At 44.7% G+C, this 23,361-nt stretch overlaps 2 protein-coding genes across 2 annotated transcripts; one reads left to right on the forward strand and one right to left on the reverse strand.

The window, feature by feature from the left end:
• Positions 1-3,124: 3,124 nt before the first annotated feature.
• Positions 3,125-7,922, forward strand: HVCN1 (hydrogen voltage gated channel 1). Its single transcript, XM_032198764.1, has 6 exons — positions 3,125-3,162; positions 4,669-4,901; positions 5,219-5,323; positions 5,480-5,711; positions 7,239-7,351; positions 7,694-7,922. The coding sequence occupies exons 2-6, from the start codon at positions 4,704-4,706 to the stop codon at positions 7,757-7,759; spliced, it is 714 nt and encodes a 237-aa protein (XP_032054655.1). The 5' UTR covers positions 3,125-3,162; positions 4,669-4,703; the 3' UTR covers positions 7,760-7,922.
• An 803-nt stretch (positions 7,923-8,725) lies between these two features.
• On the reverse strand, positions 8,726-22,040 carry TCTN1 (tectonic family member 1). The gene is made up of 15 exons (XM_032198762.1): positions 21,855-22,040; positions 20,463-20,583; positions 18,467-18,597; positions 17,711-17,877; positions 17,227-17,314; positions 16,303-16,412; positions 13,655-13,675; positions 13,060-13,185; positions 12,091-12,216; positions 11,625-11,707; positions 11,189-11,329; positions 10,759-10,915; positions 9,913-10,038; positions 9,424-9,568; positions 8,726-8,786 (listed from the first exon to the last, which is right to left on the reverse strand). Exons 1-14 carry the CDS (start codon positions 22,021-22,023, stop codon positions 9,425-9,427), a joined length of 1,710 nt encoding a protein of 569 aa, XP_032054653.1. The 5' UTR covers positions 22,024-22,040; the 3' UTR covers positions 8,726-8,786; position 9,424.
• Positions 22,041-23,361: the final 1,321 nt, after the last annotated feature.

The following is a 23,361-nucleotide window of genomic DNA, read 5'->3' on the forward strand; positions in this document are numbered from 1 at the left end:
TCTTCTCCGTGTCGGTTTATCACAACTATCACTCCTGCTATCAGAGGACCTGACTGAGAGAAATAAATCGGTCTGGAAATCCACACATTCTTGGTTTGGATTTGTCTGAGCTGCAAGCACTCGAGGTGTGCTTTTAAATGGTGTTGATTCGGTTCCAAAGCTTTGATGTGCGTGCTGCCCTGAGACACCAGCACCCTTCCACCAGAGGGAGGTGAGGGCACAGGCACTCAGCTCCCAGACTGCTTCGAGCACTGCCGTGGGTCTGAAGAACTGTAGCAGACAAGCCAGAGCTCTGCATCTCAGCATCTGGTATATACTGATCCTGGTGTCTGAGCTTGTGGTTTTGGGGTTTTTGCAGCCTCTGATCAGGGCAGCTGCAGGTCAAGGCTTCTGAGAAGCGCCCAGGCGCTGGTTCCCAGAGATGCGTGCGTGGGAGCACTCGCTCAGCTTGGCTAACATTTATCATCCTGCTGTGTGTTCCGAGTGAGCTGTGCCTGGAACAAAAGTACCGTTTTGTTGAGACCATTGACTTGACGAAGGCTGTAGTTAAGGACAAGACCAATTTCCTCTGGTTCTTGAGTTCAAGAAGTGTAAATTCTTGGAAGGTCAGTAAACTTCACTGCTCTTCTTACTTTAGCTTGTATGTATAACGAAGTCTTGCTAAAGCAACTTGCAATTGGAGGGAATACATGGGTATAATGGCAGCTGTGGGCATGGCTGTCCTGCTCTGGACAGGAATACGCTGCTGGTATACGTTCCTTCATCTGTCACCTCCTCTTGTGTACCTTGTGGGAGTACTGCCAAGATTTTTAGAAGGTGAGTGGCTTATTTGCTATCACCAGGCTGCTCTAAAACTGCTGCGGTAATGAGCTGCAAGGTGCTCGGGGTCTGGTTAGTGTTCAGTTTGTCACTGAAATGTCCGGCCCAGATAAACCAGCTCTCTTCTGGGACTTCAGTTAGCAGACGAGTTTCTGCTCCCTTCTCCTGGAGCAAGCTGATTTTTACATTTTCTAATGTATTTCTCTGCTAAACCCAAACCTTTTTTCTACTCTGAAGATCTTTTCCTTCTACAACATTAATCAAACCATGTCATGGTAGCTTCTGATGAGCTCATTAGATCAGGCGTCAGATTGCCTGGTACATGGCTTTCTCACAGATATACTTTCACACTCCTAAATCACACTTGTGGTATCCTTTATAGCTTTATATTCTTCTGCCACCTTATAAAATAGTCACCCAATCTTTTATTGATCTAGTTAATAGAACTGGTCTCATGGTCTCTTACTAACTTGTAGCTAAAGGAACTCACTAACCCAGCTCTGCAATAGCTGTCATTAGCCACTCTTCGTGTCACTGCGTCACACCTTTTTCCTCTGCCTTTCTGCCCTCAGATGTGGTTTTAGTAACACAGCTGCCTATTCTGGGCTCCGTTTTCTGCTTGACTGCATTCCTCCGTGCTGCTTCACGCACCTTGGGCTCAGCAGCTGCTCGGAGCAAAGGAAGTCCCACGGCACGATAGTGGAGGTGGGGAGAGGTTCCTGTACCGCTGCCGTGAGGCATGGAGGAGAGAATGTGCTGGTCTTGTGTCAGGCTGAGATCAAAACTTCACAGGCAGGGGGTGTTTTGTGCCCATTGCTCTGGGCCTGCTGTTCGGGCTGGGCTTCTTGATCATTGGAGGGAGAGAATGAGCAGCAGCTGCTGATATCCCATTGTTTTTTTGTAATGATACCTGTATGAACATCTAGTTTGCACACCAAATTTAACAGAGCAGAACGTCAGCTTCCTGTGAGACCCTTTCCTCTGGAGCAAGTTGCAAGGGGGGAGCTGTAACAGATACCGGACCTTGCTGAAGATCACAGGAGGCAGCAGGAAAGTTGTAATAAACCCAGGTTCTCTTGAATCCTCATCTTGTACCTTTCGCAGTAGGCCAGTGTAGTTTAATTTAAATGCGTTAATTAATAATCTGGAGAAGAGGGGTAGTCAGTAACATCTCAGGCACTACTGGTGTGGATGGGGTTCTAGACAGCAGGGTGGATGTTTCTCTCATTTTTCCGAGGTGGTGCAGGAGCTCTCCGTGCGCTGCACCGTTGGCTCACGAGGCGCCATGTAAAGCAGCTCGTATTCAAAGCAGGGCCTTGCAAAGCATGAATGACCCTAAGCGTGTTCTCCTTGGGGACCTGGGGCAGCTGTTCAGTTCACAAGGTGATGCTTGAGCTCTTCGCAAGTGCTCTGGTTGGAAAAAAAAAAAAAAGCAAAAAAAAAAAAAGCCCACCCCATTTCTGTTGTAAAGAGAGACTTGCACCTCATCCTCAGAAAATATTTTCAAGCAGCTTTCTGGAATCATATTTTCATGTGCATTTGCTTTTAAGTTTAAGAAAGCTTTTTCCTTTTAAGATGCAGTCCAACCGCTTCCTCATTCCCCTGGCTGCTTTCTATCCCCCTTCCCTTTGCAAGTGGCCGGGGCTGACACCCAGCTGCAGGGCCCTGGAGGTGCTGGGACGCAGCTGCCCTGGGGCTGGTACCAGCCTCCTGCCTCGGGGCATGGCCTTGGGCTTTCTGTAGCAGGGGCACAGCGCCCTGACACCAGCAATCCCAGCACTGAGAGGCTCATAACTGCGATTAACCTCCCGAAAAGTCATTCTGTTACTCTAAGAGGAGGCGTGAGAAACAGTAAAGAAGCTCAACATTTATTCAAGTGACTGCCTTCAGCAAAAGCCACTGCGCATGGGCACCAGCTGGGTCCTTGCCTCAGCTTCCACCAGCAGCATCTCCTCCGGCATCGACGGGCCTCCAGTGCAGCCCCCGGAGCTCTTTGTAAGCATACCAATTTCTGGGTTATTTATTTATTTAAGCTCTGGCTTCAGGTCTGTGATCACCCCTGTAGTTGCTTCAGCTCGTGGGGAGCAGCAGCTGGCTGTGTGCTCCTTAAAAAATACGCTTGGGCCCGCCGAGCTCTCGGGAGGGAGGTCTGCAGTTTGTAATTCCAGGCCGGAGCCGTTGCCTTTTCCCACTAGCTGATGGTGTTGGTGTTTTCGGGAGTCAGCTGAGGCCAAAACGCCTAAATGAGCTGGAAACTCCCAGCACAAAGCTCCTCCTCCCTGCCCTGCTGCAGCCTTGCTCCTCTGCTGTCCTGCGCTGCCCGCGTCCGGCTGAGCTCTGCAAGTAGGTGCTTGGGGGAAGGTTTTGGGGTCAGGGCTCGTGGGCTCCGTGTGGGCATTGCCCACGCACATCCCCCGGGAGGAGCACGTGGGTGGGATTCAGTGCTGGAAGCGAGAAAACTTTCCTGTTCCAGGAAAAGTTTTAGGTAGTTTTCCAGGAGAAAATCCCTTCCAAGGTATGGGGATCTTTAGGCTTTAAAAGTGTAAAAACAAAGAGCCAGCCCTTTGGGAGGGAAGGACTGGAAAGGTTTCAGGAAATGTTTCAGGCTTCTCGCAGCACAGAGCTCCCCGATCCTTTTTTCAGCCGAGTTTTCTCAGCGCACTTCCCAAAACAGCTCGTGTCTGAAAGAAGGAGGGGATCCCTAAATAGGAAGCCCTGTGCTGGAACACGAACCTGTTAACAGGGACGGGTTAATCGTGGCCTAATTTCTCAGCCTTCCACCTCTGTAATCCTTCCGATGCCGGGACCTTCACCGCTGGCTGAGCTCTGCTCCCAGGCTCCCCTTCCACGCCCGCCCTGAACGGCGGCTTCTCGCAAAACCAGTGCGGGACTGACCAAACCCAGATTTTTTCCTTTAAAAAAATAACGAAGCTGCCATCCAGCCGGCGTCTCCTGTTCTGGCAGCTCCCGCTAACGGACACGTTGGAGCCCAGCTGGGGAAAAAGCTGCGCAAACAGCAAAATGTCGGCACGGGGGGAGCGGGGCCCGGGCAGGGGGCGGCGGGGGCCCGGGAAGGAGCAGTGAGGAGCGGGGGCGGCCTCGGCTCAGCGGTGCTGGGAGAGCCGGGATGGGGCCGTGGTTCTCTGCTGGCATCAGGAGTGGTTTTGGGGCAGGTTTTGTGGCCGGGTTGCCCAGAAGAGGAAGGGAGAAGGCAGCGGGGCTGTGGAAGGGGAGCGTGGGTGCAGATGGAGCCTCGCCCGCAGCCGTTCTCAGCACCGAGCTGCAGCTGAATCGTCTGCGGGTTTGGGGTGGGGGCTGCGACGTTAAGGAAGGGAAATGGAAGCTGCTTGGTGCGGGGTGGTGGCTCTGGGTTTGTTTGCCGTGGGGCTGCTGCAAACAGCAGCGCGGGGGCTGAGGAAGCAAACGGAGGCCAGGAAACCTCCAGCCTCCGTCCTCCAGCCTCTGTCGATCCACGTCTAACACAAACGCGCCGGCTCCTTCCGACAGAAAATCGGCAGCCGCCTCCTCTCGCATCACGAGACGCGAGCTCAGGGCCAGCGTTTTTGTCCTGCAATTGATGTTTTTGGGGATGTTTGCAAATAGCTGCTGAGGAAGCGCTGCAGCGCTCGGCACCCCGGGGAGGGCGGCGGAGGCTCGCGCCGTGGGAGGTGATGCAAAGCGAGCACCGTGTAGCAACTTCCCGTCAGCAGGGCTGGTCCACGGACTTCGTCTTCTCAGCCAAGTGTCACACTGTCTTGTCACGCACACTGCGGTGGCGCGGGGGACATCTCGTGTCCCCTGCCAGCCCCACTGTCCCCAGGGAGCTGAGGCTCCGCTCTCGTCCTGCAGGTGCCGGCAGGGGGATGCCCGCTTGAGCCCGAGCCATGTCCAGGTACCTGAAGCACTTCACGGTGGTGGGGGACGACCCCGTGCAGTGGAGCAACGACTATCAGAAATGGGAGGAGGAGGAAGAGGAGCATGGGGGGAAGCAGACGGACTCGGAGATCAAACTGGAGCCCTCCCGGAGCCAGGTCTCCTTCCAGGATGTGATGAAGAAGCTCTTCAGCTCTCACAGGTTTCAGGTGAGGCAGAACAAGCCCAGGGAAAAGGGAAATGAGGGTGAGGCTTGGCCCAAAGGTGCCCATGAGAGCAGAACCGATACAGCGTGAGGCCAAGGGCTGGGAATGGTGCTGAGCTCATGAGTGCCATGCACTGGAGTGAGTGCAGATGTCCCCTGAGCGGCAACAAGCCTCGTGGCGGCACAGGGACACAGGGCAGGGTCCAGCCAGGTCCCCTGGGCAGACACATGCAGGGCGAGGGGGGTCTTTTGGGGATGTTTTGCTGGAGGCAGTTGGCTCATCGTTGCCAGGAGGGATTCATGTCAGTTCTTTGCCAACAGATCGTTATTGTCTGCTTGGTCATTGTGGACGCCTTGCTGGTCCTCGGGGAATTGCTTATGGACTTGAAGGTCATCCACCCGGACAAACATCACATAGCCCCAAGGGTAAAGTGCAAGGAAGAGCCGATGGGAGCTGTTATTTCCCTCTTTTTGGTGGTCCAAAGCCTGCTGGGGGGCCCTGGAGAGGTGCTTCCAGCCTGCCCTGCTCACAGGCAGGTGGGAAGGGGTTCCTAGCCCTAAACCTGTGCTCTCTTTTCCCAGGTCTTTCACTACCTCTCCCTTTCCATTTTAACCATCTTCCTGGTTGAGGTGGGCTTTAAAATCTTCGTCTACGGCCGGGAGTTCTTCCACCACAAGTTCGAAGTGCTGGACGGCGTCGTCGTCATCGTGTCGTTCATCCTCGACATCGTCCTCCTCTTCCGGGAGCACGAGTTTGAAGCTGTCGGGCTCCTGATCCTGCTGCGGCTGTGGCGCGTGGCCAGGATCATCAACGGTAGGCACGCGGCGGCGGCTGGGGCGCGTGGGCTGGGTCTGTCTGAATTACCTGGGCTCACCTTTCCATTCCCCTCTCAAAAGAAGAGAGCAGGGCTCAGTTCTCCCAGCGAACTCCGGGTTTTCCTTGTGTGTTTTTCATTGCTGGAGCATGGCCTCGGTGGGGCTGTGACTTCTCCGGAGCAGCAGCAACCTGCTGCTTGCGTGGGCGTGATGCCTCGGTGACGGGCTCGCGGAGAGCCCCTGCTCGAACCCAGCAGTACGTTCCCCTACGAGCACCCAGACGCCGTTCCTGCATCGCTCCCTCCGGAAGGGGGATGACGCACACCGTGCCTTTGCGTCGTAGGAGCCTCTTGGCTGTGTTTGAACGGGGAGCAAGGTGAACTTCTGTGGCAGAGCGTGGGTTGGAGCGCTCTGACGTTCTGCTGCGGCTGTCATCCCCCCCAGGGATGCTGGAGGGAACGTCCTGATCTTACTCCGGGTCTTCCTCGCTTGGATTCAAAGAGCTCTGTAATGATAGGAATACAAAATGTCCCCAAATCAGGCTTTGCTGTTGTAATTGGGAATGGTTGTGGATAGTTGTGAATTCAGACACTTCTGAATTTACTGTAGCTGGAACCGTGCCTTACCTTCTATGAAAAGTTGCTTGGGGGGGTTAAAAAAATAATGTGGCTATGAGATTATCCCTAATTCCTGCATAAAAGCGCAGCCCAAGTATAGCCCTGAGCCCTTTCTTTGGAGAAATGAGCCCCCAACCTGCAGGCCTGCTGCCTGTGGCACTGGAAACCCAGGCAGGTGTTTCCTTCTGGTGCCCGCTTTAACGCGTGTTGTTCTGTAAACAGCCAGAGGAGAGCTGTCAGGTAGGAGGAACGCGCTGTTCTTGATGCTCTTTCCAAGTGATTTTTTTTTTCCCCCCCTCAGAAAAGGGTGGGAAGAAATTGCTTTCACTGTGGGAGTCGAGTTCACGTGTCATAACCTAGCAGTAAGGCGGGAGAGAAAGTGACACCTCCACCGCAGTGAAGCTGCATTGCCCTTGCTGCAGAGCTGCACAAGGTGAAGCCAAAGCCGTAGGGGCCCGGTGAGGAGCGGGTTGGAGGGGTGCGATGTCCCCGTGCCCCCCGTGGAGCCTCAGCCCTTCGCTGAGCCGTGCTCTGCTGTTGGAGCAGGTCCCCGCTACGTGAAACCTGCCAAAACGCGGCCCCTTGCTGCAACAAAGCCGCCGGTTACATCCCCCCTGGCTCTACCAAGGGAGAAAATTCAGATTCAGGGTTTGAATGACAGTTTGAGTGATTAATTCAGCTCTGAGGCCAGACTGCCTCTTCCCAGCAGGGTATCGGTATCCGAATCCCTGGGGTGGCTAATTTAAAAACCTCCTCATTAAGGAAAGCACTTGGGAAAGGTGATTTAAAGAAAACAGAATGAGAGCTCGAAAGGAACAAGGTTAACTCCTTGAGCACAGACCCTGTGTACCGCTAACCTCCTGCTAGTTCTACATTGTAAAATGAATCCTCTGGGAATTGTCTCACAGGTATAATTTTATCCGTAAAGACCCGCTCTGAACAACAAGTGTCCAAGCTAAAGCAAGCAAACCTGAAACTTGTGACAAAGGTGGAACAACTGGAGCACAGCTGTGCAGAGAAGGTAAGAAAACGCTTTTAATTTAACCACAATTTACCTGCCAGCTGCTCTTAAGGACAAGCTGACCTGAGATCCTTTTGCAAGCTTGTTGCTCTCAGCTTGGTTTCCTCATCAGCAAGTTGTGGGGTAAGCCAGGCCGAGGAACCGCAGCCTTGCCTGGCCTGCCTGTGCTTCCCTCAGCTGCTTCTGTTGCAAAGGAATGACGGCTACCTCTGTCCTACTTTAGCCAGGTTGTCCTGTTTTGCTGCAGTGAAACACGCTTCAGCAATGCGAAGATCTGTGGGAACTTGGGAAACGATTTTAAGGTCAGAACTATATTAATGTTAAAACTTTTGTCTCCAACAGGAGCGAGAAATCGAGAGGCTTAACAAGATACTAAAACAGCACGGACTCACCAGTGCACAAAAATAGGCCGGTTTTCCAAGGCAGGGAAGTCTGCGAGTGCAGTGTTGAAACAGAAACATACCAGTTTGACCTGAAAGGTTTTCCTATCTGCTTGCTTTCTCTTGTACAGCACTGTCTATAAATGTTTTCTATCTGACCACGCTTTGATTAGATGTTGGGATTGCAAAAACAGCTTTACTGGAAAATTAAACACACACACTCCCAGTAAACAGTGATTTCATAAGACCTTTTTTTGTACAGTTGTACAGTAAAAAATGCAAAATAATTTAATAAAGACACATCTTTACAAGCTATACATCTAGGAAGTACCACTCATTTCAAGTAGTTCCTTTTTTGTGTGTGCGTGTGATAAGGTTCTTTGTAACATCTTGTAGAAACTTGTAGTACACATGATATGAATCCGGACTTAAAAGGTCGCTTCTCCACCAGCTGCCTGTTCATCGCTACATCTCTTCTTTGCCAGCCATTCGTTTCATGTTGTTGGTAGTTTCCTCATTTCTGTTGATGCTTCTGCCACTTCATTATTTATAAAACGTTCATTTCCAAAAATACCAACAGACCACTCCTTTAGCTGACAGTCAAATCAGCACCAAAATAGAGGCAAACGCATGCCATCTTACGTCAAACAATGCTTGATTCTCAACAGCAGATCTGAATTTTGATACTGTATTATTTCTTTTTCCATTTGTGTGTTCATCTGCAGCCTGCTGAGCTACAAAGTCATCTCCTTCCACAGCTCATAAATCAACACATTAAAAGAATTAGAATATGTAAGAACAGATGTAGGTAAGTAGACTGCTGGGAACAGTTAAGATTCCAGACAAAAAAATAAATTAGGAAACAAATTCTAAAGGACTGGGCTGATATTTGAACACAATGTGAACTTTTCCAGGTACTAGAAAGTTTTAGAGTTGAAGAGTGAGATTCAGTGAGTGGGGATTTCAAAAGGTGTTGACTGTAGCAGGCAGCTCCAATTGATTCCAGCCAGTGCCAGCTGGAAGGGTCACTGAGCTCTTCTGAAAGCATCACTTAACTGTTCAGATTTTTAAAAGAAAGGCAATTAATTAGTGGTTTGGGGAAAATAGCTAGAAATATGTGGCTTATTCATCTATGGAAATAGATAAAGCGGAGGCCTTATCTAATAGCACATGATTACTTTAATTAACAATTTAGCTGTGCTGTTTGCAGAATAATGAAGCCTCGCTTCCTACGGAGCTGTGCTGTGTCCCTGCGCTCTTCCCCCTTCTGCCTGCGTGCAGGTAGCTTGGACTGGCACTAGGTCAGAGCACCCAGCGTGATGGGAGGCTGACGGCTGTATGTGCACCGACTGGCCAGCCTGCAGCCACCATCAGGTCATCCTGCAACCTTCTTCCTCTCAGCAGAAGCATAATTTGGGAACTTTCTACTAATTCCTTCTTTTTGTTGTTGTTGTCCTCCCCTCTTCTCCCCTCCCCAGAAGCTTTTGAGAACCCTTGCAAGTTCTTACCCTTTCTCTCTTGGCCATTTTTGACCCAGCGTGCCTATAATTTGGAAGAAACTGATGGGCCAACACAGTGACTGGATAAACCTTGCTTCTTTAAAAAACGGATTAAAAATCAGAAAAAGCAGAAATGCAGCTTTTTTTGGTTTTGTTTTTTTTTTTTTTTTTTTTTTTCTTCATGGACACTTACCTTAGACAAATGGAAAGAAAAAATCAAAAGGTAATTTGGCATTAATGGTGGGCCAAGCTTTATAGCCTGGCTCTGCAGGTGAAGAAATATCCGTGAAGACAACAGAGCTTAGTATAGGAATAGTCCTTTCCCTTCCTGAGGGAAGCTGCAATGAAAACAGAAATGGGCATTAGCTTCACTCTTCTTTTTGTGTGACTGCTTTGTTGAAACTGGGTCATATTTTATTTGTTGTTATTGGTAATAAGATTTTTTTAATGTATAGTTCCACATTTCTTTTCACAAGTGATATATAAATTTTATTGAGAATTATGTTTTGGCTAACAGCCCACAGTTGTGTTCGAATTGCAACAGAAACTGTTAGGTACAATCTATTCTAATATGAAGTGTTACTTTTAGATAAAGAGATTAACTGGGTCACGGTTGCACAGCTGATAGCTCAGCAAAACAAGCCATTCTTTTTATCTTGAATCTTGTAATTTATTTACATACCTGCTTCAGTGTGGTGGTAGTGGTTGTTGCTGTAACGTTTACTATTCTGGCTTGTGGATTGACGAGGGATCCGTATTTAGTCCACTTCACTTCTATTTCAAGTGATACTGGTATTTGGCAGGAGCTCTGAAAAGTGTTATAAATTCTCTCATTGTCTGACTTGTACAGGAGTAACCGCATTACTTATTCATCTTATTAAATTGGCAGAATGCCCCCAGAAAGCCTACTCCAGGAGGTTACCAGAGCTCCTAAGCCACTGCCTCTGAAGGCAGCGCACGCGTTTACAGCCTTGGCCCTGGGGTGTCCCTGAAGTTTCACCATAGGCGACCAACTGACTGTAACTGCACGTGAGGCAGGATTGTTCTACACTAGGAGCTCAGGACTTTGGCTCTTAGTGACGGGGCTGAGCTGGCTCGTTTTAGCAGGAAGGCTTCTCTAAAAGAGATGAATTTCAGTAATGCCGTTGGGACAGGAGAATACCTTTAACTCCGCCAAGACAATCTTGAAGCCTACAACCTTAAATATGTTTAGATACTTCTTTTTGAACTGTCAACTTTCTGTTTACAGAAATCATTTGCTGTTTAGCTGCAAAAACATGCAGGAAACCTCTACGCAAGCTGTCATGTAAGGGGTATTCAGCTTACTCTAACCAGCACTTCAACTCTCCCTCTACAGCAATAGTAAAATTCCTCACTTTTGATTACTGCAGGAGGATTGTCCCCCAGTTTGTTTCTACATTTTTTTCCTGTAGGTCTGAGAAGCCCAAGCTGATCGTGCAGTAGATGTACAGATCCTAGGAGAGAGGACAGTAAGAGTGATGGAGAGGGGAGGAGAGTTAACATTCACCTGTTCTGAGTTTTGGAGGTGAATTATTGGCACCCAGTCATGCACATTCTCAGCTTGAGAATTTCCAAATGAGGCCACGTATTCAGGAAAGCTTTGTCCCTTCAGTAAATCTAGGAGGGCCTGAGTCAAGGGCTGGCATTTCACAGCTGCTGTAATTCTTCCAGGAGGAAAAAAAAAAAAAAAAAAGTTAAAGCAAAATCCATTGGTTTGGCACAGTAGTAATTCCTCCTTGCTGTCACGCACTGTTCAGACTTTCTGGCTACAGTTGCTAATGTACACAATCTTTTCAAGAGAAAGAACACTGTTAATTAAATGACGTTTCTTATAATTAAGTACTCCTACAGCTGTATGAATGTCCCAGGATCTGAACAGATCCTAATGGGGCTAAAAGCACTGAATCAAGAGAAGAAAAAAAAAAAAGTCCTCTTACCGTAACTTACAGCCTGATATCATGTTGTAACCAAACAGCACCGGGGTTCTGCCCCCCTGTGCTGTGAGGCAGTCCTGGTTGGATGTACTTTGCAGAATGGTGAGTTGACCATATGCGTTGGTACTCTGAATGATGCCAGATGTAACGCACAGTTAAAGGGAAATTCACTACTTGATGTGTATCATGAAGAAAGAATCCATAGTCAGATCCTTAAAATATATCTGAAAATGTATCTGAAAATGCTATAATAGCTGAGGGCTCCTCTTACAATGTGAAGAAGCACTAGAGTGCATAATGAAGGTCAAAATCTACTTCACAGCCAAAAAGCTTTTTTTGTAAAGAACAGATAAAATTTATAGATGTCCATGCTAGAAAGTCTTTGTGAAGATAGACCACAACAAGTGATGAAAGCAAAACTGCAATGGGGAAAGGATATTTCTGTGGCTTGAAACCTGCTCTTACAGGCAGTCCAGCAACATAACCAGGGTTGCCACTGAGAGGAACTGGCTTTGTATTTACCTGCAACACAGATTTACAGTATTAGTTCTTATCCTGTACTGAAACGCTTGGAAAACACAGAAATATCACAGTTATCTTAGGGTTATTAACTGTCTTGAATAATGACAGGAGGAAAACCTCTGTAAGATTGCAGCAGTTCTCTAATACTGGGGCAGGCTTTGCTTTTACTGGATGCACTTGTGCAGAATCACAAGATGACTCTTCTAAAAGTGTAAAAATAACTTTGGAGGCCTTTAATGCCCAGTTCTGAAATGCTGCCTCATTGATGTAGCCAAGGCAAGTTACATTTTACCTTGCTGCTAACAATTGTTCTGATTCAAGTTTAATAAGTTTTGTAATTAAATGTCTTTCAACAAGTCATCCATAACATCTCTAGCAGTTACCTGAGTAAAGCTGATTTCAAAGCTCTGTTGTACTGAAAGTGCTTCTTTGTTAATTGCCCCCAAGACAAAAGAAGCAGCTGCTTCTATTATTTCTCCTGCATCTGTGTATGTAATATGATAACTCACCTGAAAATTAAACATTTTAGATATTAATTAGAACAAGTAGATAAGAGTATGAAACTAGAATAAAGGAATTTAAAACTATGTAAGTATTGTTTTCTTTCTTCCTTGCTTGAGAGACACTCGAAGGCATTGTAGAGATGTACTGTATCCTCAGCTGCAATAAGGATGGGCCCAGAAAACCAGAGGAATTGAACAGGAGGAGCTTTAAGAAGCATGGATTGGAAATACTGTTTATTTACTCTATTTTGCAAGTCATTGCCTGCCTGCGGAGGGAGACAGTTTCAAGACCACAAAAAAAGCTGTGGTCTGATCATGACAACACTTGCACAGAAGTTAGTAGCCGTGTTGGCACATTTACGTGTAGAGGACATGACTGTTACCAAATCAAGCTGCAGATTAGCAGTGGTCAAAAGCAGATCTAAGGTTGGAGCCTCTTCAAAACTGACTTCTTCCAGGTAGAATCCTAACGTTCATCTACTTAAGATAAAAGATGAGATACTTTGCACTGTGTTCTCCTCTGTCTCTGCCACCTCTGTGCCTTGTCATCTTCTCCCAAGCATAATGTAGATTCTAACTCATTGTCTGTTATGTCATATCCATAGAGCAGTAATAGTAAAGGATTTCATCCTCTGCACATTATGTTGTATATAGTTATTATTTGGTTGCAAAACACATTCTTTTATCCCAAAGTCAGTGTTTCCCCTGTGAATGTTTGCTTTGGAGATGTCACAATATATGGAAACTGCAAGGCCTCTCTCATGTCTTTGAAATTTGTGAATCAGAAGTGATTTGATGCACACATGCTTTCCATTAAACAAAAGGGAGAAAAAGAAATGTTGTACCCACCCCAAGAACGACATTCATGCACAGTTCATCCAAAATCATGGGGTGCCTGAGGACATCCTTACTGTTAAGTAAAGTCCGCATTCCATTCAGAGACTGAATGACTACAGACTGCACAGTAATATTAACCTGAAAAACAAATTCATGTAATTTCTGAGTATTATGTTTAATTATTTTTGTCTTTTCCTGTATCATTTTATTTGTGACTGTTCTGCAGGGACAGCAGTTAAAAATCCTTTGAGCAACTGCTATGTTACATGTATCGCTGAAGTTTCTACAACAAAAGATTCTATTTTTAAGCAACTAAAATTAGCTAATAGAGTTGTATATGGGGGCAATGCGTCAGGCTTAAGTGTCTGCAGATAGCATATTATCTTGCTGGTAGCATATTATCTTGGAGTTGCTCAGTATCATTACTGATTTGAAAATGCAGCAATTGTGCCCTAAGACCTGTATAGGGGATTTTCACTTTATTTTTTGATGTAAAGATTAAGGCTAAGGTCACTGTTCCGATGAAGTCAGTGAAAAACTCCCACTGACTATAATAGAACAAGAATTTTACCCCCAGCTGTTCCAACTAAGTTAGACAGATACTTACCATCTGACTTGATTTGGGCACCTAGAGGACAATAAAAGAACAATTTCAAACAATAGCAAAGGTATGAACTATTACAAGTAGCAGTTAAGGCTTAATTACTTTGCCTGTTTAACTCTCTACCATTACAATGAGTTTTGCATAGTGAAAGTCACTGGATATACACTACAGTATTCAGACAGTGTGAAAATAACTGCTATTTGGGGCTATCATGCAAAATCTTAACAGTCCAAACTTCTTCCCCTCACAGTAATGGGAAAATTTTGTAGTGACTGCCATCAGTTTTGTACCAGGCCTAGCTTTGATACACTCCCAACAAATATGCAGGGCATTCAGTAAGTACAAGACAAATCTAGTAATTCCCCTTGACACTCTGCAACTCAGAACTAAGAAATACTAGAAAAGTTTGCTTGCATCAGGAAGGAGAAAGGCAACTCAGTTTGGCATGACTGCTGCTGTGTATCATTTTGTTTGGCCTATTGAGGACGTCAGAGAACACTGTTCCTATTAAAGATCTGTGCAAAAACACTTGTAACTATTCATAGACTGCCAATTTAGGAAATCTGCCAGGCTGTTCATACCCAAAGAAATGAAGAGCTTTTGTTGTCTCATTCTGATGGTAATGAGTCCATAATTTCATGGTCTCTAAGGAGAGAAATGAGAAGCAAGTCCTCCCATGTTGTTATATAGTGCGTGGTTATGCGCAGTTGCCCTGTTGGAAAATTTCCACCAAATTTTCATGGAAAGGCAGAAATGTCAGACCCAGGTCACCAATCAGGGTTACAAAATACCAACAGAGAGCACCATTTTGTTAAAGGTTTTACTTTAGTGGCTTCCCAGTGAGTGCTTGATTTCCACGTTTGGGAAGAGACCAAAAATTGCACTTTGACCATGCTATCCACAGCATGAAGCATCACAAGGTTATGAGTATTTTGCTAGAGGTTTCCAACCACCTGAAATGCCTCTTGGGTCTGTTGGACACGCCAGGGAAGAGAACACGAATGAACTGCAACAACTGCTGAGACCTTCATATCATTCAAGTTGGCCTGGCAGTGAGCATGGGTTCATAATTATGTTTTTTTTTTTTTCCTGAAAGGAACACCTGTATGAGTCCTCTCACCAGGGGCTCAAACCAGCAAGCCTCCCTGGGCTGAAATACTTCGCCATTTCTTTTGCCAGCAGCTCCACCTGCTGGCACTGGAAAGGCTCCCTGCTCTGCCCTGTGACCATCCTGCCCCCAAAATTAAATCACTTTTCTATTGACATCTTCAGCTCCTTTTCAGAAGGGGAGATGCCTTCAGAAAAGCTTTAGTGTCTCTTCGACCTTCTCCAGTTCTTGCACTTGATCCTTCAATGTCCAATGTATTTCAGACATAAATCTGCACTATATTAAGCTAGGACAGTAATTGGCAATCAGCAAGTGGGTAACACGTCATGTACTGCTCTAGTCAGGAAGGGAAATTAATCTTTTAATTAAAAACATTCAACTGCCTGGAGCTTATCCTGATGGATGTTCTTTTCTTTTCTGGTTCTGCAGCCACCAAAAACTCTTATGTTGGGTGCATATAGAAATTTTCAACACCCTTCTGAAGCAGGGTTTTATGCACCTCTTCCACAGCAGAATGATCAAAAGCTAAGATTTGTGAGCAACCGTTTGCTGTTTTCAATCATGTACTCAAATATGGGGAGAATGGTCCCACCTGTGAGAGTGTGAACTACTTAGTGGGCTTTACCTTACTATCAATAGCTTGGGAACCTGTGAAGAGACTGGAAGCTTATATAAGGTACTAATTAAATGAACGTAAATAATTGCATACATTAAAAACATTTTAATGGCAGAAAGTATGCTGTTTCTTTGTGACCTTCAGCTTCTGGAACTATCTGGAGCTACATGTATTAAGTTAAGGTATTATATAGCTCAATTTCAATTTTGCATACGTGTTTGTTGTGGGGTTTTTTGTTTGTTTGTTTTTGTCTTCCTCAACATCTGCATAGGGGACTTATGTATAAATAAGATATCATCCCCCAGTTCAAAAAAGAATGAAAAAGTAGGCTTAGCTTTGAAAAACAGCCAGAGACTGGATTTGGTAGTAAGTTGGATAAGAATAAGTCTGCTCTCAGAGGGATATAAGGTGAAAGTCCTTGAGAAGTGTAGGGGAGACCTATCACATATGTGCGATACCTCTGTGCTAAGGCCACTATTAAAAACTGAGGTGTGTAAGAAAGCTGTATCTGCAGAGGATTCAGCCTTACAGGTTAAGTACAAAGGTTTAAAACCCAGACTTGCTAGAATGACAAACCCTTGTAATAGGCTTCTTAGAAAAACTCAAACATGCATAAATGCATAAAACTGCTGCCATTGCACTCTTAACTCAGTGACACAAGCTTGCATCTACAAGGCCGTTATTTTTGTTGGCTAAGCAAAGAAGAGCAAATGTTTCTGTTACCTCAGCATGAAGTAAAAACGTTTCCAAAGATTTTCTGTATAAAAATTTGTTGCATAGAAAGATATTTTTTTCCTAATACCCAATTTACACATCCAGATGAAACATTGTTATCATTTAGGAAATATAAATTATGTAATTCTGGAGATGCAAAATACTATGCAATATTGACAGTCAAGTTATATGATTGTTTCTAAAAATACTTACTGCTAAAATGCTGGAGTTGATATAAAACAGCATACTGACTGCTTGAATATTGCCACATTTTCCCACACTTACTGATCTAATGCATTTTGTAGCCTGGTTTACTAAAAACCCTGGAAAAGAGTCACAAAATATTCATGAAGGGAAGTAAAGAGCAATTATGGAAAACACAAATAAAAAGTGATGTAAGAACATCAAATGAATGCAATAGTGAGAGGAAATGTAATTTCTATTGCAGATAAGGTTTTAGAGGAGCGATAAAGAATGACATTCAGGTTCTCCTGAAATACTGAGACAAACTATTACTTCTTAAAAGCTTAATAATAGCTGCAAGATTTATGATATCATTTCTGAGATATTAAGATCTTTTCTTTCAAAAGACTTCAGTTTTCCTACGCTCATTATCATTATTATACTATATTTAATAGTAACAGTGGGACTTGGAAAATGCAGTCTTTTCTTTTTGTTGTTATTTTTTTCCTCTACAGATTTTTCAAGAAACTGTAGAGTTTAAGTCTGACTTGAGTTGCATTCAGGCTGTGAAAGGAACGCCATTTTACCAAAGGGACATCTTACAAAGGTTGTCCAGTTAGGTCGTGCTTTGTGCGATACCCTCATGGTGTCACCCTTGTACTATTTTATTAAATCAATTAAGCCAAATAGGATGTTTTATTGTTGGATAAACAATCCATCAACAAGAGGTAACAACCAGGGATTTACGTATCTAACTGTGAATGTTTAATTTAGATGCAACACAACTTCCAATCGATGTCTAAGAAACCATCCATAGACACAGCAGCTATTTGAATAATATTAATTCACAAATCTTTATCTGACTTACACTCATGTGACTGTTCACTGACTACGCTCAAGTCAGAACAGAATATTCTAGAGCAAATAAACTGGAATTCAAATGCATTTTCCAACCTGCAGGGTTCGCATCAGAGCACCAAGAGGAGACAACAGGACTAGGCAGTCTTAGGAATCCATCCACTGTCTGTATAGGAATGCCATACTGCCAAATAAAATGACATGTTTAATAGTTGTATTTCAGTTCTTTGACTATTGCAGAGCATTTAGACGAATGACAAATCTGTATAACAGAAGTCCTTATTTCCACTGCATCTGTCAACATCATGTAACACTGTGCATCAATTCTTAAGCCACCAACAGCTTTTTGTTTACAATAGCAAAACAGCCATTTATTTTTCACAGATCTTAAAAATCTAGCTCACTTGTGAAGTAAGCCAAGACAAAATGTTACATTTATTTTTAATTTTCTGTATTTAAAGACCAAAATACAGTTTTTCTTTTTCAGAAGAACTGCAACTTTTTACAAGCAAATGCAAATAATGCTCACTTGGTCTTTTACGAAGCAGTTTAATACTAATTGAACCAGATAGTTACGTACCTCATATCTGTAAGTTTCATTTGCATCAGAAGGATTTAGAGCATCTGAGTCCAGAGTCCAGCTCTCAGGTTCAGCACTGAAAGCAGCACTTCCAAACTTTTTAAACAGTTCATCAAAATTTTCAGGAGTAGGTATTTCAGGGGAAGGAAAGTACAGTGCTTGTTTATCTGCCAAAGCATGTTAAAGATTGTGAAGACTTTTAGGGTAAAAGATACAGAACAGTATTTAGTAACAATTTTTCTCTCGGGAGTTGGTACAAAACCAGTGACAGAAAAATAAAAACACAGCTTTTCTTTAAGAGAAAAGCTAGGAAGTGTCTTAATTCATCACTTCATCCTGATCATGACAGCACAAACTTAAACTAAAGGAAAGAGTAAGTTCCTTTCTTTCAAAATCACAGTTTTTAAGAGATTTATTGGGGTTGGTAAATTTTCTCAGCAAAACAAAACAGTAATTTTTAATTTTATTTTTTAAGGAAAATGTCACTTCTCAACCTCTGAATTGTCAAAAGAAAAACTAGATGAAAAATTTTAACTAAGCTTCATTAGAGGCAGAAAACTTCCAACAGAAAACACAAAGAATCAGAGCATGAGACAGTTTCACAAAAAAAAAAGTACTACAACACAAGGACTGCAAGCACAGAATAATCAATTTTCTGACAGGTTTAGTTACTTTTAATTTTTGTCTATTTCTGGTACTTAAAGAAATTATAGAAATAAATGCTTAAGGCTTAACATTGGCAACAACACTACTTACAGTTTGTAGCATGAATGCAGAAAACACTGGGATTGACGTGGTCAATTAATTGAAATACCCTTTCAGGTGGATTTGCTTTAACATCAAGTGAATATACGGCAGCTTTCTGGCTACAAAGGCGGCTATCACCTCTGCAAACAGCAATAAAAAAATCCGTGATACATTTGGAGTTGGTATTGACCGTATTTTAAAGCTATCTTTGTGTATTGAGGAAGCATCAAAAAAGCATTAATTTTTTAACACCATTTTTATAGCAGTTGTGTCTCCTTAGAAGGCTTATTTTATATGGAGTCGTTAGTGATTATTAAATAATAAAGAATTATGCGACATGTTTTATCTAGCAGAGGAAACTGAGCAGCAACAAGAAATAAGGTAAGAGACATACTGAGGGAAGAGAATAGCCTGACAGCAATAATATTAGAGCTACGATGGCAGGTTGGATGGGATCCAGATACCACAAATGAAGGGTGCACCATGGGCTAGGCAGCTCAGAAGCGCTTTTATTTACACAGTGCAAGCAGGAAGGATGATCTTTAAGGTAGAATGATGGCATGTAGGCCAGAAAAAGGTAAGTTTCATGACTATTAGAATAATGTGCACCTTTGGGGTGAGGTCCTACTTGACATGCACATATGAGAAGCAGCAGTGTGAGAAGCAGGAAGGTGAAGGAACCAGTTCAGTCCAGGAAAAGTATTTGTGGATGTGCAGTGGGTTCAACAACATCCCAGAACTGCAATAGGCTGTACAATGAATGTGCCAGTTCATGCCCTGAAGTGTACTACGTGTTAAAAAAACACGGCATTTCATGGGAAACGGGTACTTAGGCAGAGTCAGAGCAGTTAAGGGCAGACACTGAGAAATAAATGACTTTTAGAAATGAGCTTTTAAGCACAGAGTTAAGTTTTTCTATGAGGCAAACCCTGGTTAGCAGAATCACATCCTACAACAAATGACCGTTTTCCACAGTGTTTCAGATACCAGATAACCTCTGACTTGTGATCGGCCAAAATCCTTTCAGTGACTACCACAATTATGCAAATAAATCTAGATGTAAATACGGAGGTCGCAATACTTGCAGTCACTGGAAATTTTCATGCAAAATGAACATTTTACAGAAAAGACTTTTTGGGGGAAAACCACAACTTCATTTCATGCCTTTCTAGCTGACAAAGACGGAACAGTCACCTAAGACAATTAAACTGTCATTCAGGGAGGCGTTGATTAGACCTTTCTGATATATATAAATGTCTATAAATGGGTAGAAGTAGTCATTGTGTGCGAGAACAATAAGAAATGGCAGTCTGCGATGACTGCTAATTCAAATTTCAAAGCACCGAGAATAAACCCCAGCACTCAGATTGGCATAATTTATGCCGAAGGTGGGTTGAAGAGCTGCACTTATTGTTCTGAGAAGTCGCCAAGAGATTTCACGTTAAGATTTTAAAGTGAGCTTTCTTCGTTCCTTTTTGAGAAGATGGAGTTGGGTTAAGGTGTTTTCAAATAAATTGTAAATAGCAAGGAAAGCATCGTGAGCATTACTTTATTGATATAATGTCACCTACATTTTACTGGTTTTAAAGATCAGCAGTGAGGCAGCAAGCTGGGACACTGGTCGCATGGCATCAGCTTTCCCAACTTCCAGACATCATATCGACAAAAGGCTGATGATGCATCATTCATTCCCTAACAGAAGGCTTTAACAGCTAAGCAACCCCCCCACAACAATAGGACAGTGCAAGAAAAAAGCAAGAAGCATGAATTTAGGAAAAAAAGGGAATGAGAAACTGGGCTGGGAGGCCAATTTGCTGCTCTGCCTGGCAGGGAACCAAAAGTTTATGGGTTTAGTGCTGCAGGGACTGGTGAAGGGTAGGTATGGGTTAGGATGGTGGGGCGTAGAGGGGCTGGGAATGTATAAGAGGAGAAGACAAAGCCTGTACAAATGCATGCAGCAAATAAAACAGGATTTTGGATTTCAGATAGCTGCTTATTCACTTACGTGACGATAGGAACTGAACACGTAGTAAAAAGACTGAAATCTGCTGCACTGCAGTCAGGGTCACAACAGCAATTTACATCACACTGTGCCACCAACAGATCACAAGTACACAGCTTGGCAACTGGAGGAAAGACTTAAATTAGAATTAGGACTGGAACTTTGCACACTACAGCACGTTCCCTAACACTTCCATTTGTCATCTTGCTTTATTTGGGACAACAGTCAAAAGTCTACATCTAAATTCATCTGATTTTCTTAAGTCATTTTTAAAAATCCTTTTCTGCCACTTAGCAAATCTATTAAGAGCAAAGTAAAATAAAAATAATAATGAAGAGCATACCAAAATCCGATGCTCTGAATTTTGTATTTGTATTTTACTTTTACTGAACTTTTTCGAGACTTGCTGTTGCATAATAAATCTAGATTTAATACCAGAGAACATAGAAAACTGAGACCAGCACTCCACAGACTTTAAAAGAACGCTCATTTTCAAAATTACAGCTTCTATTTTAGCTTGACTATTGCCCATTTCTCTACAGCCTCCTGGATGCTCTCTGACCGTCTGAACAGTATCCAGGCAGTTCCTGGAATCTCTGAGGCTCTGACTGTTCTGTCAGCTGAGTTTAGCGCTGGAATTGTTGTATCACCTTGTAAACAAGAGAAGTTTAAACATGGATTAGATTGTGAGGCTGTATCTCTGAGATCAGGGATATAAGTCTCATTTCCCTAAGGAGGCATGCACTGGGACATGTTTAATTTGGCAAGTAATCTAGGGAAATTGAGCTGATGACAACACCACCGGGAAATCAGAAGTTAAATAAAAGTACACCTGCCAATCAGAAAACAGTGAGCAACACTTTCTGATGAGAAAAAAAAAAAAAAAAAAAAAAAAAAAGTGATTTATATTGTCACAGCACTACATATCTGCAGAGCCAGGACTGAATTTGGAGTCTTAGTGCAAACTGCTTGGTGCACGCAGCTTGGTGTGTGTGCAGAGCTCTCCACACACACGTGGGGTGAGCTTGGGGCTCCTCTGCGAGGTCAGGCTCTGCCCTGGAGGCTCTGAGCAGGGTGCCAGGCAGGCAGGCAAACCCACTGAGCCCTCAGTGTCAGCTTGTGGGACTGTGTGTGCCGTGATGAGCGTGCCCAGCACCCGAAAAGTGTGCAGGGGGTTGGCGATGCTGCCTTCCTGAGGGGGTTCTGAGGCACGGCAGGAACGGAGTGCTGCTGACAGGGATGCGGAGCAAACATCGGGAAGCTGCCGGGCAGGCTTCTCCCAGCCCCCTGAGGCTGCAGTGGGGACCGGAGGGGAGCCGAGGGACCAGGCCACGAGTGGGGCTTCCCTCAGGCCCAGGCCGGTGCTGAGCGGCCCCCGCCCCGCCGCGCACCCACCGTCCGTGACCGGGGCCGGCCTCCTGCGGAGCCGCTCCCCGGCGGCAGCGCGGTCCTCCGGTGGTGCCGGGGGCTCGGGGCTGGGCTCCTCTGCCCGGAGCGGCGGAGGCAGGAGGAGGAAGAAGAGGAGAAGGAGGAGGAAGGCCCCGGGCCTCAGCGCCACCATCATGGCGGCCGCCGCTAGGCCGCCCCTAGCAACGGCGCGGTTGCTAGGGAGCGCGGGGCATCATGGGAGCGGCGCGGCATGGCGGAGCCAGCGCCCCGGGGCATGGCGGGAGGGGGCGCCATGGCGGGCGGCGACGGGGGCAGGCCCTGAGGGGAGCCCGCTAGAACCAAGCCGAGGGCAGTGGTGTAAAGTAAAGGAACTAAACGTAAACTAAGTATATAATTTGTGCAGAAATGTCACCGGAAGGCTGTATGAAAAAACAAACAAACAAACAAACAACAAAAGTAGGGAATGGCCCCTTGTGAACTGTAAAATCCTACGGTTAGTATATTTTTGCAACTTTCTTTCTAATAATCTGCTTTCCTTTAACTTCTGAAGTATTTATTTTTGAAAATGCCGTGGGTCCTTTCAATTCGTAATGCTCAGCGTGCACGTTCATTAATTAGTCCTGTTAGTAACCGTGTAACATACACAGGCATTTTTATACTGATTTAATGGTAGGACAGACTGAATCAGAGTGATTAAATGACCAAAGTTTCTTCCAGTTACCTTACAGGTGTTAACATCCAGGCTTTGTTTCCAACTGGGAGAACTTTTTAAAACTTTCTGAAGTTTGTTATCCACATTATCTGATCAAAACCGTCTACAACACTTGTTCTTGCAGCAGGCTGACCGTTATACATCATTAGTGTTTCCTATTTTTCTGGCCACGTTTATTCTTTTTTCTTCACGTTTATGAAGGTGAGAATCCAGTGTGCTCCATTGTACCTGAGACCTCAGTGTGTCTTCTATGAAATAACAGCCTCACCTGGGTCTCCAATCTGCACTCCTTCTCTTAAACAAGGATATTCCAACATTACTATGTTTGCCTCATTCCTTGGGAAGATCTGATGTGTTTAGCCTCTTTGTTCCTTTGCTGATTTTGAGATTAGTTTTATTAAACTAAGCATTCAAGCATTTCCCTTTCAGTGAGGTCTCCTAAATCATGTTACTTGTATGTTTGTTGTTGTTCTGTTTGCTTGTTTTTCGTTGTCCTGCTGCAAAGAAGCATGTTGACTTTGCCAGTTTACTCACTTAGATTTGTGTGTTCATAACTACGTTCAGGACAGATGCTGGTGAGCTGTTCTGAAAACTCTGGTGTCTTGGGCCCTGCTTAACAAAGCAGATGGGCACAGGTTGTGGAAGTCTGCTGAGGGCCTGTTTGCAGCTAGCAGAGTTAAAGGACTCGCAGCTTCAAGAAACAGGAGGCTTCAGGCAGGGAACAGTCCCCTAGGTAAAGGAGGGTTGTTTTCCTGCCTATTAAAAAGCAGGTGAAGCTCTTTTCTTTTGTCTCTGCTCAGG

This window comes from Aythya fuligula, chromosome 17 (genome assembly GCF_009819795.1).
Source record: "Aythya fuligula isolate bAytFul2 chromosome 17, bAytFul2.pri, whole genome shotgun sequence".
Lineage (NCBI taxonomy): Eukaryota > Metazoa > Chordata > Aves > Anseriformes > Anatidae > Aythya > Aythya fuligula.

Excerpts from the sequence above, each read along its gene's own strand:
- TCTN1 (XM_032198762.1), bottom strand. The coding sequence starts at position 22,023 with ATGATGGTGGCGCTGAGGCCCGGGGCCTTCCTCCTCCTTCTCCTCTTC. Across the intron at positions 17,878-18,466 it reads CTGCATTCATGCTACAAACT|ATAAACAAGCACTGTACTTT; the intron begins GTAAGTAGTGTT and ends ATGCTTTGGCAG. Across the intron at positions 17,315-17,710 it reads ATGAAACTTACAGATATGAG|TATGGCATTCCTATACAGAC; the intron begins GTACGTAACTAT and ends TTTATTTGGCAG.
- HVCN1 (XM_032198764.1), top strand. The coding sequence starts at position 4,704 with ATGTCCAGGTACCTGAAGCACTTCACGGTGGTGGGGGACGACCCCGTG. Across the intron at positions 4,902-5,218 it reads TCAGCTCTCACAGGTTTCAG|ATCGTTATTGTCTGCTTGGT; the intron begins GTGAGGCAGAAC and ends CTTTGCCAACAG. Across the intron at positions 5,324-5,479 it reads AACATCACATAGCCCCAAGG|GTCTTTCACTACCTCTCCCT; the intron begins GTAAAGTGCAAG and ends CTCTTTTCCCAG.